This window comes from Limulus polyphemus, unplaced genomic scaffold (genome assembly GCF_000517525.1).
Source record: "Limulus polyphemus unplaced genomic scaffold, Limulus_polyphemus-2.1.2 Scaffold492, whole genome shotgun sequence".
NCBI lineage: Eukaryota > Metazoa > Arthropoda > Merostomata > Xiphosura > Limulidae > Limulus > Limulus polyphemus.
Window position 1 is genome coordinate 294,542 of NW_013666102.1, and position 22,459 is coordinate 317,000.

The 22,459-nt window shown below is 32.2% G+C and overlaps 1 protein-coding gene across 1 annotated transcript in view; it reads left to right on the forward strand.

The window, feature by feature from the left end:
* Positions 1-22,459, forward strand: part of LOC106458605 (proto-oncogene tyrosine-protein kinase receptor Ret-like) — a 53,170-nt gene that overhangs the window by 24,948 nt on the left and 5,763 nt on the right. The window contains exons 7-17 of the mRNA XM_022384875.1: positions 1,570-1,667; positions 3,659-3,772; positions 4,249-4,474; positions 6,402-6,428; positions 7,046-7,264; positions 9,137-9,385; positions 9,860-10,098; positions 15,390-15,537; positions 16,933-17,040; positions 17,815-18,035; positions 20,679-20,801. Of these exons, the coding sequence (XP_022240583.1) occupies positions 1,570-1,667; positions 3,659-3,772; positions 4,249-4,474; positions 6,402-6,428; positions 7,046-7,264; positions 9,137-9,385; positions 9,860-10,098; positions 15,390-15,537; positions 16,933-17,040; positions 17,815-18,035; positions 20,679-20,801 (1,772 nt within the window). The remainder of the gene's footprint in view (positions 1-1,569; positions 1,668-3,658; positions 3,773-4,248; positions 4,475-6,401; positions 6,429-7,045; positions 7,265-9,136; positions 9,386-9,859; positions 10,099-15,389; positions 15,538-16,932; positions 17,041-17,814; positions 18,036-20,678; positions 20,802-22,459) is intronic.

Genomic DNA, 22,459 nt, shown 5'->3' on the forward strand with positions numbered 1-22,459 from the left:
AGAAGCAGAAAGAACACACTACTTAAAAATTTTAGCGTGGTAAAATGTTTTATCGCATAGTTTAATTCAAATAAGGTTTTTGTCATTAATATTAGTAACTCACTAAGTTTATAGAACGTTCTCAGAAAAGTTACTTTCATTGTTGCAACGTTCGCTCGGCTAAGATGACAACGCCAAAATTTCAAATTGACATCAAGGTGTAATTAAGCTATTACCATTACATTTAATATATCTTTGATATTTTAGTTTTGAGTTTGTCAGAATGACATCCCGGGCATCGATTAGGGAGACGCGGTTTTGAGGTGAAACGTTGATATGCTCAACGGATAATAAAGATCAGTTCACTCCTTTTAGGATTTGAAAAAAACAACAACAGATGTTTCATGTAATTGGACTCACATAGAACGTTCAGATCGCTTTAATTACTAAAATGATATATATGTACAAATACATAACTTCTGACAATGAGTTGTCGCCATTCCATTGTTTGTAAATCTTGAATTACAAAATTCAAATTCTTTGTTTTTCTCATTTGACAAATTTTCCTAAATTGCTTTCCACTTTTTTAATCGCATTCAGAGACACAAATAATAAACTTTTTTTTATAACTTCTTATTGTAGTAGTTTATGTTGTTAAAATGGTAGTTAGAGCGTTAGCATTTTGGATCACTTGGCAGAGGTTCCCCGGCAGGTCGGCGGTAAGTTCAGGGTCATATAATTCGGGGTTCGAGTGTCTACGGTGGGATGGGAAAAGATAGCCCATTATGTAGAGTTGCACTGAAATACACGATAACAATTTTTGGTAAAATGCTCTTTTAGTAAGTGGGAACTACCGGGACGTGCGAAAATGCGATCTCTGTATTATTATTATTATTGTTATTATTATCATAGTAGTTGATACGATACGTATCTAGATATTGATGCCGCGATACGATACGTATCTAGATACAGAAGTTTTATCAACGGTTTGTTACAAAGTTTGACAGTCTTGTCTGTAATGTATTGTCTATATTACTAACATTGTCTTATTTAAGTACATCACACTTTACAGTGCTTTTTCAAATTTTCAGGTTTGATTAACTAAATGGCAGCTGGCAAGAAAAGTAAAATAGAAAAGTTAATATCTGTCTATCTATTTTGTTATTGTTAATTTGTTATGTTATTTTACATGTAATGTTTTTGATAAAAGAAATGAAGACAACATGTAGTACTCAATACTCATCTTATTTCATTGAATCGTTAATTTTTAGCAAAAATACTTTATTAGAAATTCTGATTTTTTTCTGTACAAAAGACTTATAATGTTTACTGAAAGCTTGCCAAATTTCGTTAAGACACATAAATCGTATTGTATCAGACAATGTATCGATACAAACATATCGCTGTATTGCCACACCTTTTGTTATGACCTTCCTTTGTCTTTAAATTCGTTTTGATCATTTGGAGTAATCTTAGATTATGTTCAGTTTTATGCTTATATTTAATTGAAGGATGTTGTCATAAATTATTCATTCCGTTTTCTTAGCGGTAACTATATAGCTACTAATGATCACATAAAAAAAAATCTAGTTGTAGAAACGGTAAAACCAATACAGTTTCCCGACAAAGAATACTGTTTCGTGGTGATACTCGAGGATAAGACACTGACGACAAGAGCTACAAGCAAAGTAAGCTTCTTCTTGTAATGTATATGTACATATAGATAGTGTAGTATAGTATAAAATAAAAGGAGATAAAATACAACCCGAATCAAGTGATAATGTTTACGAAACATAATTTAAGTTGATTAAACATAAATATAATTTAATCTCATGTGTTTCCATATATATATATATATATATATATATATATATATATTCTGAGTTCAAAATAATAATAATATGTTAGTAATGAATTCGGCTTTTTTGCTCAGAACTTTTGATATGCAGCATGAAATGAGTAACTTCACTTCTACATACATTAACTATAATTGCTGATTCAAAGCTCCGTGGTCGTGATCGTCTTTGTTTGTACGTAATTCGTTACAAGATAGTAAATACATTTGTACATAATTTTAAACAAATATGGGGATCATTATTTAGAAGCATATTATCCAGAAGCTTAAGTTGAATATTTTACTTGACATATGTGTACATAATTAAACAAGTGAAGGTCATTATTGAGAATTACATTATCTGCTAGGCTTAAGCTTGATGTATATGTACTTCTGAAAACAACGAACTGGTTTTGTTGTTGTTTTTTATTTGTAAAAACTAAAGACGGATATATGTAATATTTGTCCGAGAGTTTACAGAAAAGGTATGAATAAAAATGTTAATAACATTTCGTGTAATATAATAAGATATGTGTAGTATGCAATAATAATATATATAACATAATATATAGTATTATATAATAGAATATTCCGTAGTATATTATAAAATATATATTATGTAACATTCATTGTAATATTTAATAAAAATGTATAAATTTACTGCACGTAAAAATGCACGATTTTTTATCTTTTACAATAATATTTACAGGGCATTTAAACAGAAAAATAATGTGTACTTTGTAAACGTTGTTTAATTATACATTTTAGTTTCTTGAATTTATAACTATGTAAGTTCTAAGTGAGTACAGCATAATTTAGTTTGTTTAGGAAAATTTGATCTTGCTGGACAGCTAATTAAAATAAGAATATAAATTCTAATAATTATTAAAACGCGCTATAAGAAGAAGAGAAATTGGGTAATGTTTGACTAAAATATTCTTAAATTCTGACGTTTTTCGTTTTAAAAATAATGTGTCGTGATTTAGTTTGTTCAAGAAAATGTTATCTTGATCGATGATTGTTAAAACAAAATCAGTATTTTAATAACAAATATCAAAATGCGCTATAATTGAAAGATAAAATGGGTAACATTTGACTAATATTTGCTTGTAATTTCAAGTTGTTTGTGTGTGTGTGTGTGTGTGTCAAATGAAAAAAAGAAGTGCTTTGATATTTGGGATTATGTATGTTTCTGTTCCTAACTTTTACTTACGTACATCAATGTTATTGTTTGTATTAATGAAATATTGTGTAAAGCTCTGCGCAGGAACTCATCTGTTTCTGGGCAGTTAATGATGTTGTCATGGTTACTTTGGGCACGTATGTTGAATGCCAGGCTCATTAAGAGTTTTAATCTAGGATGGTAAAATTTACTATGTGGACACATGTTGCCAAGACACTTAAAAGCTTCTGCAGCTATAAATGAAGAGAGAGTAATATAATCGTTATTAATGGACAAGTCTTAGTTCGTATTTTTCTTCAGTTTTCATTGAAATTATTTCCACCGTATATTTAAGACGGAAAATGACTGTTATTTTATCTGATATAAATTTAAATTGCTGGCATTATTAAACTTTTAGATGAGTAAGAATTCAAGTAAACGGCTACTTATCTCTTACGTCATTGTTCTGAATTGATAACAACTGGTAGGTAGGCATATATCATGCAAACTCGAAAGCTTTTCATTCTAATCGGAAGAGATGCCATTTTGACAGGAACTTACAGCATTTTTAAAGTGTTGTTCAAATTAGATACACTCTATACTGAACATTATAAACAAAAAAGTTATGTTTTCTCATTATACTTTCATAGACAAAGCATTTTATTTTCCTCTCCGTCATCTAGGTAATATATAATGTTATTATTCGTAAACACGTGGACGGTTCGTCACAGATGTCCGTTGTCTCCAAGGGTGTCAGCAGCGCTTCAATTTCTCGACAAGCAACTCTTCATGCTAGGGTGAGAACAGAGAGAAGATATTTCTGATATTTAGAAAGTTATTTTTAACCTTAACATATGTTTATAATACTTTGTATTTTATCTTACGTGCGTTTTCCATCGATAACGGTAATTAATATTTGTTTCTATTATTTATTTATTATTTACATTAAGATATTTCAGTTTGGACTGAAGACTAAAAATCATTATAAAAAATATACCCACAAACTCCTGACGAACACTATTACCTAACACTCAACGCTTCACCTTCTGCCTTTTTCAAGAACTAAACGTCTTGTTCTTCGACTAAAGTTTGTGTTCTTAAGTTTATGATATTTGACACTATATTCAGATCTATTTAATACAACTAGAAAACTCAAATGATATGCATGTTTATTTTAAATCTTAGTATTGAGTAAAATGACTTCAACAAAGAAAACAAAGTTCCTTAACTATCTACAGAGATCCTTGTTTTTTGTCCATACTCTTTTCAACAGGTCACCCAACCTGTTGTAGTATCTGTCTCTGACCGATGGTTTTTTGCAATGTCGTCTGTAAATCAAAATGTTTTTGACGTCACACCACGAACTGGAATCATTTACGTTGCTAACGAAAAGGAGCTTCAGCAAACAAGTGCATCAAATATTCGACTCAACCTTTCATGGGCAAATGATACTGAAGAGAGAGGCTATTTAACAATAATTGTCAACTTAACTGATGAAGGTAAAGGTTTATTCCCCAATGGACCAGATTCAACAACTTAGTAAACACTATTTTAACCAATCAATGATATATAACGTACTGATGATTTTTTCATCCCAATCATCATATTAATATTTTAACTTCAAACACGATCTATGGTATAGTTTTGCTACAAACGCTATTAACCAGAAGGTTCACACTAAAGGAAGCAAAAACTCTATTATGAACATTTTAACTTCTTAAGAATTTGTTTGATACATCTTGACTGTTTCACGGAGGTTAGGTTTGTAGGTAAACATTCTTCATTTCTCCTTTTATGTGTGTGTGGTTGTCACCTTTCAGTCAAGTAGAATTTTGGTTGAATAAAAATTTAGGCATGAAGCTACACAATGAACTGTTTGTGCTGTGTCCACAACGTCTATCAATACCCCTGGTGGGCAGAGCACAGATAGCCCATTGTGTAGCTTTGTGCTTAACTTCAAACAAACAAACGAAACCACGATCTGAATAATGCCACTGATTTAAGCATAGTAGTAGTTTAGTGAAAAACGAATTCCATTTTGAATTTACGGAGACTGAGTCGTCTAACGATAGTTTAAATTATTTGATTATGAACTACGGAAAGATAATTTCACTTTTGAACAGTTGTAAAAATCCTCCAAGACAAAAAAGAAAGCTTCAAGAACCAAAAAAAAAGTTGTATAAATTATTTGTGAATATTTCATATAAAAAATGCTCAGAAAATTTAAAGTACAAGCACATCCAAAGAAGCATTTATATATAATGATTATAAAAAACGTGTGTGCGGAATTATATATGTGGCATTATTTGCAAACTAATCTACATTTATTAATTACAAAAATGTGCCTGAAGTACTTATAAAAGAGGTTCGAGTGTTTGCAAAAGAATCCATCTTTCCATTTAAGATCGTAAACTTTTATATCGAAATAGGAGCTTCTTATAATCGTACGTTAAATTATAAACCATATTAGATAACAGACCATTCCAAGCAGAGCCTTATGTTGCGTCGTAAAACCGTTAGCTTAGTGAAAAATAAACCAGGGAATATCACTGCAAAGCATTTCTGCAAATATAGTCCTCGTAAAAGCCACAGACTTTATTGGTTAGTTAAATATATATATATAGTAATCTGGAATTAAGTGAATAATCTGTGTACTTATGAAACCTAATAAAAATTACCGACAACTGATGAAAGTTTTAGCATTTTTTTCTCTTACTTTGGAGCACGGTAGAACATTTCAGTTGAACTTTATGAAAACGTTACTGAATCAGAGGGTCAAACGCCTATGATAAATTTTTATAGGATATCGGTTTGACATAAGAATAGGTGATTGGATAGTTCATACTATTACAAAGGAAAATATATAGATGTTGTCCAAAAGAATCACTCAAATGACGTCGTTTTTATCTCCAATGCGTGTTCTAAATTTTACCAGCAGATTTTCAAGCTGGAAAGTACAGTTCAGTAGAGGTACAACGCGTATATTTAGCGCAACAGCTGGTCAACAAAGCACAAACTACAGATGGTGTGAATCGCCCATGGAACGTCGGTTATCTGATATATGCATACAATAGTTTCTCTGTATTTTTAATTGCAATTCTTGCATATGGCATGCTTCTAATATTGTTTCCTTCATCGAGAAACTAATAACACAACTATAACCGTTAAGTATATTTGTTGTTAGGGAACAAAAGGAGTTTATTTTTTTTCGTTATTATTCAAGAAAGACTGGAATATCTCCACTGCACGGCATGTAATCTTATACGCTTGTTAGGATAAATATCGTAACAGAACTATAAATGATGACTATAAAAAAAGATTGATGTGATCAATTTTTAATATAAGAATACAATAATGTATTTTAACTTCTTTTTACAATTATTGTCAGAAATATAACCTTGTTACATTTTTTTGTGTTTGTTTTAGTTATTCTGAAGGACAACAGACAATGCGGTAAGTTTGTGAAAAGTCACTATAAAACTAAATTAGAAATTCTGACTGTGATTATTAATATTACTTTTCAAGCCACTCGAAGAGGTGGCGTGTTGTACTTACAGATTTGCATTATCCTAAAGTGAGTTCAATGTGTATTTTTCCACACTTCTTCAATTTGTACATTTCAGTCTCCTTGAGAATAAACACAGCCATTGAGGAATATATTGGTGTCATTTATTACTTAATAGGCTTAATACTTATTCGCTTGACATAACAAAGTAGTTTTAAGGATCAAGAATGGGAGAAGATGTGTACTGAAGAAAATTCCGTATCAGATATAATATATAAAACATATATATATATAGAGTAGCTATATACCAAGATGTTAATTTCGAGTAAATCTGTTATATTAATAATAAATTATGTATTATACTTATGGTAGTTTATTACTTTATATGTGAGAAACTTTGTTTTATAGAAGTTGTTTTATTACCATGGATATAAAGATAATATTTTAATCGCCAGTAGGAAAAAATATTAAACTGTAAAAGATAGAGATAGATATATATATATTTTGTAATTACAAATACAAGTGTTAGACTAATAACAAATCATGATAAGTTTTATCATTTTAGACAACATATGTGCATCATCAGAAGATAAAGAATATTGTGAGGGCTCATGTGGGCCAGGAACAGTGAGAGGGCGCTGTTCATGGAGGCCTGAAGTGAACAGTACAAGTTTCATAAGCACAGAGTACGCCACCTGTAGTGCAAATTTGAAAACTTGTCCAGATGGAGATTGTGATGAACTAGAGACGCTTGACAACTCTCTCTGCCCCCAGGACTGCGTCAGTAAGAACTAAATCAACTTTCCATCATTTTGTCTTAAAGTCTTTTATTATTTGTATACAAAATATGACCACCGATATCGAAAAGGTCTTTATTGCAAAAAAACGGTAGTTAAAATGTAGTTTGTTTATTTGAAAACCATAAGATCAACATATCTTTGATTTTGCACAAAATGCATAACAACTTCTTGGAAATTTTTAGGCATAAATTAAAATTCAACATAAATGCTATTCTTTAATTATATATTTTTCAAACTAATACAAATAGAAAGTGAAAATTTTGATTTATTGTTTGTCTTAGGATGCGTTCGGCCAAGAAACTGCTGAACAAACATTTTTTTTTTCAAACTGCTAATATCAAAATATTCATGCTATAGGAGCTGTTCTAGCAATTTGAATTTCAGAGTACGCAGAGTTTGGCTATAGGACAGAGGATAATTAAAGATTATTACTCCATTATGTTTCGGCTATCCGTGAAATGGTGCAATTTGATGCCTTTAAAGCTGTATTTAATCAGTTGATTGGGTTATGGATTACTATTTAACAGAGATGCTTATCAAACTTGCAAACCTTTAGCAACTTCTCTTTAAATACTAAAATAATTATACACATTAAATTTGTTTTTATATCAAAAATGCTAACTTTTATTGTTCACTTAACTTCATAATGGGTAATAAAAATTCAAGCTGGTTAAGTTGGTACACTTGGGAATGATTATTTATTCCCCAGCTCTGTTAAAAGAACAAAAAACTACCAAATATTAGGTGTTTGTGCAAATAACTTTTTAACAAATTAAAAAAAAACATATACCCGCGAAAAACGTTAACATATTTTTCAAGTGCACTAAACAGTCCTTAAATAAACTCATCAAATTTTAGTTAGTAAGATAAAACATATGTTTATTATAGTAATTTACCAGCAGATATACATCGAACAGATATAATCTTACTTCATCAAGGTAACTTTTGCTTAATATTGGAAGCATATCAATGTGAATAATGCTAAATATTATTAAGAAATACTACGATTGAAATACTAATTTTGTGAATGTGGACTGTTTTATTAAACCTTCTTAACCATAAATTTACCAAAGGAGTCCTCATGAACACCGTCGGCTTTTTAAACGCATTTATAAACTATTTATGCACCAAATTGTTTTTGGGTGCATGGTTTGGCTGGCTACAAAGTCACACAAAAAGTATCGTCAACATTGTAATTAATCCCACCGTTAGTGTCCTTATGTATTTTTGCATGGAAAGCGATGGAATCCAATTTTGTGGTCAGTTCTTTACAAAGTGTCTTGTAATAGCCATATCATAAACTTAATCAATATGATGCAATATTTAGACTCCACTAGAATTAAAAACAACAATTTGAGGGATAAGTTCCAAGCCACTCCTACAAGACTGCGTATTATTTATTCTATATGTTTTTTGGTTGTTAAGCACAAAGCTACACAATGTTCTATCGAGTATCAAAATTCAGGTTTTAGCTGTGTGAGCCTTCAGACTTACTGCTGAGCTACTGGGAAGGTGGGGGGGGGGGGTTGTTCAGTGTATATCCTCGAGACAGCAATCTGGAACTGAAACAGGGCCAAATGAATTAAAGCAAATTCCACCTGATAGCTGTACTTATGCAATATCTCAGATAGGGATCAAATGGGCGAATAGCTTTACCTTGGAAGCAAGTGAGGCCCTTTCCCATCTAGCTACGCCATTGATTTGGTATTTGATTATTATTGAAGATATAATCTGATGTTAAGTGTGGAGACTTTTGAGAAAGTCACGAGACGACTGTGTAAAAAATATATATGTATATACAATGTTATCAGTAGGTTCTATGAAAGAACAATTAATTTATTTTGATTATTTATTAGAACAAGAAAATGTCCAAGGAGAGGCTATTACTCACGATAAAGGAATTGGCATTCACAGAGCTATTGGAACTTGTACCTGTATAACGTATGACAGTTGTTACTGTTTACGTTCGGACCATCTGACGAATAATAAGAGCAAACAAGAAATAAATGACATATTTCACACTTCTGCGAAAAATATTGAAGATGAGACAACGACTTTTAACTCCAATTTTCGCACAGATGAAGTTTTCAAAAAGAAAGAACCTGGTGAGAATTTTACCAGTTGAAAATGTCAAAAAATGCGTACATAATTAACAAATAAAATGATTTTTTTTCTTTTATAGAAAATAAATGTTGACTGAAATTGAAAATCAAAACAGTTATTATATATGTTCTAGTTACAGCAAATATTCGCAAGGTGGCGGGCTTGTTGCAAGTTATGAGTAGCTTAGCCACAAGTTGGTGTAATATATGTATTGATTTTAAGTTGTTGTTTTTCTGAGTTGCATACACGTGAAAATAAAGTATTTAACGATGATTAAACTAATTTAATTAAGCTTACCAGCCTATAATAACTTTAAAAATGCCTTGAAAAATTTGTATGAATATGCATTCACATGTATAAAAATAAAAATTAACAAAGCAAAATTTAACAAATCAGACAATTTTAAAAATACTGTATAACAGTTTCTAAAGTTATAAAAAGTAGATAGGTAATGCTGTCCTTTTGTATTTTGACAGTTACGTCATGTGATGAGGGGTGTATGTTAGTCATTTGCCTGGTTGTTATCTGTGGATTTGGCGTGTGTGTCGTGATCTTCGTTTTCAGAAGGCTTCGACAGACTGCAAATAGGAAGAAAATACACAAGTATATCGGTAGCCCAATGTCACTAGCAGCTGAAACCACAGATTATTCCGACGAAAGGCCCGTCTACGATTCTCAAACCAACAGTGATACATCAAATACAAATAAAACAATGGTACACGCCCCTATTTTAGTATTTGCGACAGATATTTTGGTTAAATTTTTTTACTCGAAAAATTTTATTGTAGAGCTGAGGAACGAAGTGCTATTTAAGTGTTAATGTTAAACACCAGTATGCTCACTTAGCGTTGTAATGTACTTCATAATCAACTTGTTTATTTTTCATGATCTAGGTTCTTCAGAATATGGGTTTATTCAATCGTTAAATGATATTTCTTGACTACTTTATTCTATTCTCGAGGTTCATGTATATTTATAATTTTCAATATCTTCATATACGTATCCATATTGAATGTGAAGTAAACAAAAAATATCTTGGGAGAAATAATATTAGTGTAATAATACTATACATAATGAAACCACAAGATGTAATATTCTAAGTGCATTATGCTATACAACGCCGGTATCAGTCTTTTTTGCAAATGTTTGGTGAAACTAAGGCACCCGTTTGTCTGTAAATGTTACAATTAGAGCACTTAGTGTTTGTCTTTAATGTTAATTGAGATCAAAATATTGTATTTTCGTCTATAAACGTTAACACTGCTAGTGTTAAGTAACAATAAAGCACTTTATTATTGTCTGTCATTTTTAAATAAGTGATAACGCTCCATTCTCCTGTACATAATGTTAAGTGTTTGTGTCTTTGCTATTCAGCACAAAGCTACACAATGGGCTATCTGTGATGTGCCCACCACGGGTATCAAAATCCAGTTTTTAGCTTTATAAGTCTTGAGACTTACCGCTGGGGCACTGAGGTACAATGTTAAGTGAGTTTAAGCTAGTCTAGTGTTGTCTTTGGGACTAGTTCGGAATTAGATTGGTCAGCTTATTGTTGTAACGGTTTTTATTGTTAGGTGGATCTTTTGAATTATTCGGTAAAACGTAATTCAACGTCCAGTCTTACTAGTTAACTAATGCTCACTAATAGGCCTAAGTTCACAGTAGACGCTAATATAAAACATTCACTTATTTGTTAATTCTCTTATATTTTTATTTTTTAGTTGAAACACAAACTTACAGCCTAGAAATAACTAACTAGCTGACAGCAGCAATAAACTGAATAAATCATACATTGATTACTCGTTAACTAGCTATCAGAAATCACTGAAATAACAATTTCACTACTTCAGAATCAAGGTACTTCTTAATAGATCTAGTACTCAATAATAATTTAAACTAGCCCAAATTGTTCTAAAAGTTCAGAGAAAATACCAAATGTTAAGCAACGTCCATCACTCTACATCAAAGTTCTCTCTGGCCAATCAACAATAAACACGTCTAAGTTAAAAACGTAGCCTACAATACCGACCCATCTCTGGATTATGAAGTGCCTATAATAAAAATAAAATAATGGTAAATTTAACTTAAAGTTGCATAATTAACAATAAAGTAACTCTTGACATTACAACCATTAATTGAACGTGTGAAACAAAGTGTATTATAAATTTTGGTTAATAAAACGAAATATTGAAATCTTCATTCTTCACTTATTTTCTGTTTCTAAACTGTCTAGTCACGGAGTCTTTTTGGTGGTTTTCTTTTCCATGATTTATGCTATTTTGCCCCTGTTGGAATTTTCTTCAAGTAGATGGTTAATGAGAAAATCCGCTGATGACTCCATTCCTGGTATCACTTTGGAAGTGATCTTCACGGGAAACTCGGGCTCTTCAGCAGGTTCATTTATCTCTGGGAAAATCTTCTTTTAAGCTAACCAGCTGGTTGTTCTTTCATTTATCTTTTTCCTTAGATAATCATTGTAAACGTCCAATCCAAAGTGGTTTGAACAACATGCTAGTCCTGACTCTATAGACTACATCATTGATTCTTTTGACTACAGTATAGGGTTGTATCCAACATCTACTTAGCTTCCCAGTTTGTCCCTGATAAATATAGGTCCACCTTTCGAAGCTCTCGGATTAAGGTTTTTAAAATCTTTGTACTTCACTTTGGAGATAGTCCTCTCTTGTTGCATAGATTGTACAAGTCCTCACTGGCACAGCGGTATGTCTGCGAACTTACAACATTAGAAACCTGGTTTCGATATCCATGGTGGGCAGAGCACATATAGCCCATTGTGTAGCTTTGTGCTTAATGACTAACAAACAACTAGAGAGTGTAAGATTCTACTGATTGGTGTTCCTCAGTGTTTGAGTACAGAAGTTCCAATAGCATTTTCATTTCTCTTTCAAACATCAAGGATGCTGGTGTGTTGATTGTAGCTTCAGGTATTGCTGTTCTATAACTCATGAGTAAGAGTGAAAGATCTCGATCTCACGTTCTTTCATGGTCATCCACATAAATGGCTAATTGATTGAACCCTTTCTAGAGGGGTGTTACTGATATCCTTTGATTGTTTTCTTTCTCACGATATGCTACTTAACTCACAAACTAGCACCTAGTTTTGTCTGTAGCAAGCTAATTTAATTTGATACAATACTTTTATCATTTTGTAGGTTGCGAAGTTTAAAAATTATGTTGGGGTACACTGTTGTGAAAGAAACAAAAACACACAGTAGAAATACTTCCTTTCGTTTTAAAATTTCAATTTTTTTTAGTGTTGATCAAAATGTTCCATTTTATATAACCAGTCAGTTCAACCTCTTTCTTATATATAAACTTGTTTCTTTTGATGCTTTATTTTGCTGATTGCAGTAGTCACCACTGTCGGTTATAAATCATAAAAAGACGACAAAAACTGACAAAGATATATCAGTGATCTTGTACCTTACCTTTCAAAATGGACTCACCATTACCTTTATCAGTCTAGTTATTGTGACTGTTTGATAACAATATTCTTGGTTGAGATAAATTGGTACCCAGAAGCTATAGTTTATTTTCAATAATAATGATAATAAGTTATTTTATTTATGTGCGTTGTTTGAATATGATGAATTTAAAATATTCAATAAATAAGGATATAACTCTTTGTTTGCATGCTTGTCGTTAAACGCAAAGCTGCATAATGGACTGTATGTGCTCTGCCCTCCGCATGTATCGAAATCCGAATTTTAATGTTATAAGCCCTCTTCCGCCATTGAGCTACTGGGAGCGGATGTGAGTTATTGGAATACCTTGTAGTCGCCTAGCATACTCGCTTATCCTAACTAAGCTTTCCTAAAGTCTTGTTACAGAAGAAAATTTCTGCAGCTTTCAAACAGATCTAAATTAACCCAAAAATATTTTCAGGAATGATAATAACATTTTAAGATACTATAAAAACATCCCAGAGCTGTGGTTTATTCCTAAGACTTAGAAATGTTCCATTAGATTCCATTATTCGCTCCTACAGAATTTCAGGTAATTAATATTTCGAGAAAACACAAATTACAGAGGTTTGAGTGCGTCATATTAAAACGATTTCAAATGAGTAAATCACGAGACGACAACAGTGGTTGAACGAAATGCGTCAGAACAACCTTTTCACATTGTTTGTCGTTTCGGAGATAGTATGTCACTGAAAATGTATCGCTTTTCGGAAAAGTATGCATCAGCCCTTTACGACGCATCCGAGTGAAGTTCCATAAGCATCCCTAGTCTTCAAACAATTTAATTGACAAATTTTCTTGCAATAGTTTCTGCTTCCTTTTAGGACTAGCATACGCTTCTGGCTCTTTGGTAAAATATTACATTATCACTAAGATGTATTTCTTTCTACTGTTCTTTGAGGTAGAAGACCAAGCACATTGACAAAAATTATCTTAAATGGAGCTCCAACACAATATTGCTGTAGTTACTTGTGCTATTTCCTTCATGTAATAGCGCAGTTCACATGATTTAGACTAATTCTTTACAGATTTTTAGAATCCAATCCACTAGAAAAGTTCAGTTACCATCTCCTTTGTCTTAAAACTTAAATGAAATACCCAGCTGTTGGAAGGTTTTGGAGGTGGTGGAGCACTTCTGATTGTAGTAACTATGGAAGTATTAACATAATTTGAAATTTTCATCTCGTCAACTCTTCCCATTTTTGGCATAACAAGCCTTAATATAAGCATAACAAATCCAATTGTGCTCAGTACATCTTCGTCTTTGGACTGTATTGAGTCACTGTCTACCATGAGGATCATCCTTCATCTATTGAATAATTGTCTTAATACTAATATATTTTGTCTGGTTATATTTTAGCTGAGCGTTGGCTCATATTAGTTCTTCATCTTCTGTGAATAACTTTTCTTGAATTTTGCTCATTATATAGGTTATGCTATACATAAGCCAAATGGTATTACAACTAGTTGCTATATCTGTCTTCTATCAACTTGCTTCGTCGACTTGCTCTTACCAGTATCTACTCTTCAGACTCAACGTTTGAAACCATTTTGATCTGGATAAAACATCCAAAGTATAATCAATCCTTCTCGGTGAGGAGGCATCTTTCTTTATGGCTTCAATTATTTTCTGATACTCCATACTTATGGTGTTCTATTGTGTAAAAGATTACTTCCATCCAGAATTAATTCAGATTTCATGGTTTGTTGTGTTCATTGACCTAACAATGACATCTTGATTCTTCAACTCCACGACAGTTCTAACAACTAATAACCCTTCAGTATCATTTTTGGTTTGAATTTCGCGCAAAGCTACACGAGGGCTATCTGTGCTAGTCGTCCCTAATTTAGAAGTGAAAGACTAGAGGGCAGCTAGACATCACCACACACCGCTAACTCTTGGACTACTCTTTTACCAACGAATAGTGGGATTGACCGTCACATTATAACGCTTCCACAGCTGAAAGGGCGAGCATGTTTGGTTGGACGGGGATTCGAACCCGCGACCCTCAGATTGCGAGTCGAGCACCCTAACCACCACTTTCAGGATCATCTGGTGTGTTTGGTTTTACCACACCCCAGTCATTAGCTCTAAGTTTGTCCCTAATAAGTCTGGATATAAGTATTTCACTTTTTGGTTGTATAGTAACTGTCCCCTTTGTGCAATGGAAGTTCAACCTCTGATGTTGTAACTGTCTTGTGATGCACGGGGATTTTCTGGTCTTGGAAACAAGAACTGTTTAAAGAAACTTTTACCTCATACCCATGTCTCTGCATGAAGTTTATTCGAAATATGCACTCTTCTTCGATGTCAATTACTCATTAATCATGTTGTCTAAAAACACATGGCCTACAATATTATGTTCTAATCCTACATGTAAGAGCAACACCGTATCTACTTGTAGTAGTTTGCTCGATGGCGAGAACTAGCCAGAAGATAACAGAGTTATTACTATAAATTGATGTATGATAACTTATATAGTGTCTGATTGTATTTAGTATATTATTATTCGTATTGCAGTACGACACTAAGTGGGAATTTCCACGTGAAAACTTGATCTTTGAGGAAACATTGGGTGAAGGAGAATTTGGAAAAGTCATGAAAGCTAATGCCTGGAATCTTATTAGCGACCAGCAATACACCACCGTAGCTGTAAAGATGTTAAAAGGTAAGATATTCAAGCGATGTCATAAACACACAGTATCTAATGGTTTTCATATATTCTTAAATATTGCGGGGATTGAACATATATATATATATATAGATTGCCGTTCTTTTTGTAACAGAGGAAAAATATCAGCATATCGATTTATGAAAAATCTCGCACCTTTCAAAAAATTTCCCCATTTTTACATTAAAGTCTTATTATATATCAAAGTTATTGAGTTTCTACAGATAATATTAATACATGCCAAAAACTGCGCAACTAGCATGCAAAACTAATGCGTTTTTATTAAAAAGAGATAATTTACCACGTATCACGTCATAATTATTCTCGCCTCTACATGCCTGTATATTTCAGAACACTATTACGCAAAGACTTCGTCTTTTCCTCAATCATTACCATCGATCAATGCTATATAATCTGGTAAACTATAGATATACTAGTCTCCAAAGTCATATCTCCTGTACATTACACGGCTGAACTGCTTGGAATACAGGTATCAAGAAAGATACTGAAGTATATTTATAATTATAATTCTTTTATCTTATACCATTAGCACTTTCTTCGACTTATATCAAAAACTGATACATTTTATTCTAATGTTTTTTTCCGTTTTCTTTTTCAAAAATATTCAAAATCATGTTTTTGTTTTGTCACAAATTTATTAAATAGTTCTCATTGAAATGTTTCAGACAAGAGATAACTTCGTGCGATTAAATCATGAAACTGTCTACAAACCAATAACAAGAACAAAGTAAATGTAGGTTTACAAGTGAGGGTTTTCTTTAAATACCAACTTGTTTATCGCTCATTCGCTAACTTACTTGACTATCCGCTATCAGTAACATTAAATTCTTGGATCTTTTATTTTTTGGCATCCCTATATAAAACAACTTTAATACACTAACTTTATTATACTGAAAATAAAATAATTACTATAATGTATGTGTGTTTGATAGCAAACCCACATCAGGCTAACTGCTGTGTCCACCGAGGGTAATCGAAATGCTGATTTTAGCGTTGTAAATCCGTAGACTTACAGCTGTCCCACCGAGGGGACATTAATTATTGGACTATTATTCCAGTTATAATGTTTGGACTATTTCTGTTGTGTCCACGACGGATATCAAATCTAAATTTTAGTGTTATAAGACCTCAAGCTTATTGCTGATCCACCAGGGGGCACTTATAATGTATATTCTTCTTGTTAGTCTTTATAAAGTATTGGATTAGAAAGTATAATAGGTTTTACCAAAGCCGTCTACTTAGGAAATACCCCTTTTATTATGAATCTAATCATGCTTACCCTTTTCAAGAAAAAAAAACGTTCTTTTATAAAACTACATTACTAAACAAATATAACGCTATTTCTAGAAGTTTTTATCTGAATGATCGTAGGAAACGGAAAGATCAGCGAAGAACAAGCTCTCTTGACAGAATTCAACGTATTGAAAGAGATTTCTCATCCCAACGTGATCCGGTTACTTGGAGCATGTACCCAGAAAGGTAAGTTTTACACTGTTCATCCTGATGTGACCCAGATATCTGAAGCCTGCTCCAAAGGAGCTAATTTTTATGATATCGCTTGGAGAATCTGCCCAGAAAGTTATTTTTAAGCCACTCATCCTAGCATAATCCGGATATTTGAAGCCTGCTCCAATAATATGAGCTGGTTGTATGAAACTGTTTGTAGAAAGATAATATTAAGAAAGTCTCTCATCCTGTGTGAATTGAAGTATATACGAAGAAAGGTAGTATACAGAATGCCTTTCGTCATTTCTATCTAAAAAGGGACCATTTATAAATGTTATTTTGCTATGTATTAAGGTCTTTAAAACATCACTTAAAAATTCTGGGTTTCCAATATGGATAAAATAACAAACCTTTGTTAAAATATACGTTACTGTAGGGACGAGTATGCGGAGCTTTTAAGCACGACCTTCCTAAAACGTTCGATGTTTTTTGAATACAAATACGCAATTGTTGTTAGAATTTTGATCGGGCTGTCTGTAAGTTTGCTTTCTTTGTATATGTCTCCATAGAATTAAAGAATAAAGTTATTGAACAATGATAAATAAATAAATATATATATACGGTGAAATTGTTGAAGGTAAATCTGTATGTTACAATATATTTTTAACAGCATTTTCATTTCGTTAAACCGTTTTTCGGTATTGTGATGAAACAGTCGCATGATATTGAGCATAATGACATGATTCTAAGTAATTATATACCAATAATTTGCGTTTTAACCGTATTGAACATATCCATTCATTTCAGGAGGACCTTTGTACCTCATTGTAGAATACGCTGATCTCGGTTCTCTACGATCTTATCTTTGGAAACGTCGCCATCTTAACCTTGATTACTCTCCTCAAGTCGGGAATCCAATTTATTTATCTGATGATGGCGACATTACTCAACCAGACATGACTCCAAGAGAACTGCTGTCTTTTGCATGGCAGATCGCCAACGGAATGTCCTACCTAAGTGATATGAAGGTTTGTTATATATTAATGTTAGCTCAAGTTATACTGAGAATATAGTCTTTTGTCTTGTATTATTAAGGAGTATGATACTTTATCTATTTATTCGGGTTTAGATATTAATAGCTTAAAAACTCAATTTTTCGATAGATAAAATGAAAATATTCAAATATCGATTTGTACTAGGCAATTCGATTTGTTGATTGTAGTAATTTGATAAAAGATTTACAATTTTACTTTTACATATCTCTCTTCTACAACCTACGTTTTTTTACGGTATCAACTACCAACTGAATCCAACTGACCCATCTCTCAAGATTTCACATCTTACGCTTAATATGCAGATTTGATTTGTGCTTATTATTTGGTTAATTTCATACATTATTTTTGGTTATTGATGCTCAACACAAATTACAAACTACCAATTTTGGGAAAGGATTTGCATTTAACCTTCTAAGTAGAGATTTTTTTTTGACAACTTCAAAATGTTTCTAGTACGAATTTTGTTTACATGGAGCATGTCTTCATGCTAAATTATCGCTGGTTCGAATTATGTTCCACATGGAGTATGTCGTTGCGTTAAAATATCTCTAGTTCAAATTATGTTTACACATGAATTATGTTCTTTTGTTCAAATGTTCCTAGTTCAAATTAAGTATATACTTGTAGCATATCATTGTGTTAAAACGTTCCTAGTTCGATTTTTTCCACATAGTGCATGTCGTTATGTTAAAATGTCTCTAGTTCGAATTATGTTTACACATGGAGCATGTTGTTGTGTTAAAATGTTTCTAGTTGAAATTGTAATTACACGTGGGGCGTGTCATTGTGTTAAAATCTCCCTACTTCGAATTATGTTTACACATGAAACAGGTTGTTATGCTAAAATGTCCATAGTTCAAGTTTTATTTACACATGGAGCATGTCGTTGTGTTAAAATGTCTGTAGTTCGAATTATGTTTACACATAGAACATGTAGTTGTGTTAAAATATCTCTAGTTCGAATTATGTTCACACATGGGGTATGTTGTGTTAAAATGTCTCTAGTTCGAATTATGTTCACACATGAAGCACGTTGTTGTGTTAAAATCTTCCTAGTTCAAATTGTATTTACACGTGGGGCGTGTCATTGTGTTAAAATCTCTCTACTTCGAATTATGTTTACACATGAAACATGTTGTTGTGCTAAAATGTCCATAGTTCAAGTTTTACTTCGAATTTTATTTCCACATAGATCATGTCTTGGTGTTAAAATATCTCTAGTTCGAATTATGTTTACACACGGAGCATATTGTTGCGTTAAAGTATCTCTGGTACAAATTATGTTTACACATGAAGCATGTCGTTGTGTGTGTCTGTGTTTGTTTGTTTTTTTTTGTAAAACAATAGATGCTGGCTTTTTCTCTTTCACACTTCTCCAGAAGGAAGTATTTTTGTATGTCCTTTATATCTCATTGATCTCATCAAAGACAGTTTTTTTTCAAGACCTGTCTTGCTAAGGGAGAGTCATTATGAAAATATATATTATCGAGATGTTATTATTGTTGTCTGTCACTTAAAAGCGTCGTCAAGCCAAACTAATATTTGATTACAAAAGGACATTGGGCTCACGTATGGAACGTTTTTTTTTTTTTCTGAAGATCTATCCAGCCTTACACCTGATTTTTATTTATGTTAGAACATAAAGGAATCAACTGCAAACAATACACAAATCTATTTATTTCTGCTTCGATTATCATGTCAAAATTGAAGTGAATCGGCGCTTTCTCAACCTAGAGTGTAGTTGGTAGTTTTTACTTTTGAAGTCTGACTCCAATTTTAAAACCTACCTATCATAATACTGTTCCACCTAATTCCATACAAATCATATAATTATTGTTTTAGATAAATGATGACCGAACTTATGGAAGGATGTTTAAACAAAGTTCATACAAACAACTAGTGTTATTGCATATGGTTTGCTAAAATTTGATATCAAAAACGACTCAACCTTTATTATGGATTCTGTTTGAAAATATTAATCAAATTAACCTTCACATTAGGCGATGGATGTGTTTTTTTCTCTCTGACTAAGAATTTTTGTGATAAAAATAGCATATTATTATTATTATTATTATATTACGTTTTAAATGGACAAATTGATTAGTCCATTATCAAATAGCCTTCTTCATTTCACCTTTACGTAGGCCTAAATTATCGCTATATATCCTATATCGCTATATTAACTCCAAACAAGTTAAAACATTAACGTTTATAATGATAGAATTACTCTGAGAATGAAGGTGAGTTCAAGACAAAAGTTGATGTTTACAGGTTTCCCTTTTACTTTTTAAAACTAATAATTATTGTACTGAAAATAACAAGGAATTTTTTTTCGCAGAATTGTTAAACTTTTGTCAATGAGATATATATACATATAAGTATATACAGGTACATTATTTATAAGCGTTATGTAAGTAAGTTTGCAACAAATAATCTTACAAATTATAATTTATAAAGAGACAAATGCCCATGTTTTAAATCATGAACTTACGTGTATAAGTTTATTTCTGAAATAAACACTATCGGTATTTCAGTTTTTTTAATTTCATCCGTTCTCTAATTTTAATCTGTCACTTAAAAAAATATTTATTTTTATCATCTACTAAAACACTGTAGCTTATCCACCGAGATTTGGCTACCAGAAACCTATTGCTGGCGAAGGGAAAAATTGTAAAGATCTCTGACTTTGGACTCAGCCGTGATGTTTACGAAGGTGAAACTTATCTAAAGAGGAGCACAGTAAGTCTTCATCAAACTCGTTATACACTTTTATACGTGTCTCCACACTACAAAGAGATTTTTTTTATAAAACTTTTAGCATAGGTAATGCAGTGGTTAGGTTTAGAGAGTTAAACTTGCTTGTAGTTTTACTTTGTTTCCTTACAGTATTTTGACCGATATTATTTGTATATTTTTCATTTATCACGAGATAAATTTCATCTGTTTTACAGAAATTGATTTTTCTTTTTCTCAGCTGTTAGATTATTTTTGATTTTTCTGTTGTGTCACAAGTTAACATTTATTGAAAACTTTATGTTCAGTGGTCACATGATAGGATCGTATTAACATATATTGTTGTTTAGTGGTCACATGATAGGATCGTATTAAAACAAATTGTTGTTTAGTGGTCACATGATAAGATCGTATTAAAACAAATTGCTGTTTAACGGTCACATGATAAGATCGTATTAAAACAAATTGCTGTTTAGTGGTCACATGATAAGATCGTATTAAAACAAACCGTTGTTTAGGGATCACATGACAGGATCGTATTAAAACAAATTGCTGTTTAGCGGTAACATGATAGGATCGTATTAAAACAAATTGCTGTTTAACGGTCACATGATAAGATCGTATTAAAACAAATTGCTGTTTAGCGGTCACATGATAAGATCGTATTAAAACAGATTTCTGTTTAGTGGTCACACCAGTTTCTTCGTGTATGCGACGGTTAAATGAATACGGTGTGAAAGCAACTTATATACGAGTTAGTTGTGTCGCTTATCCAGAAGCAAATATTTTTTGATTATGTAGCGTATCGTTGGTTGGGCCACGTAGACAGCTTTTGCCACTGACCTGTGTGTTCGTGGAATCTCACCTGTTACAAGACACTGAACTTTGCTTACTTACCTTGTTTTATGTCTCTTAGTGAGTGTTTCCCTAGTGGATCCATATTATTTTGTTTTCTAATGTCATCAATTATAAGAGACATCTTCGTCTTGGAAAATCTAAATATCCAATCTGAACACATCTTTATAATCTGAAGATATGATTATTTTAGTTCGAAAAGGGCTGTTACATATCCTTCCCAAAAAGGTAGTATCACACTACATACGCAATGTACTATAAACGGTAGTATCACACTACATACGCAATGTACTATAAACGGTAGTATCACACTACATACGCAATGTACTAAATCAGAAGTACATTAGTACATTGCGTATGTAGTGTGATACTACCGTTTATAGTACATTGCGTATGTAGTGTGATACTACCGTTTATAGTACATTGCGTATGTGGAGTGATACTACCGTTTATAGTACATTGCGTATGTGGAGTGATACTACCGTTTATAGTACATTGCGTATGTAGTGTGATACTACCGTTTATTAACAAGTTTGCTACATTGTCAAGTTATAGCAGTGGGTCATATTCCCAAGTAAGGGTATCCAGATACAGATGTAAGCAACTCCCTTACTGACATACTGTATACTTTGACCTACTACTTAATATACTATAAACTGACTGTGAAACAAGTGAAATGTTCAAGCTAAATGTTGACATTAGCTTTAGAGCAGAATCATCGCATGGACAAAAAGTACTGAATTTTATACTGTAGTACATGTTATTGTAAACTGTGTGTCTTCAGTGTTTAAAACTGTTTTGTTGATCTG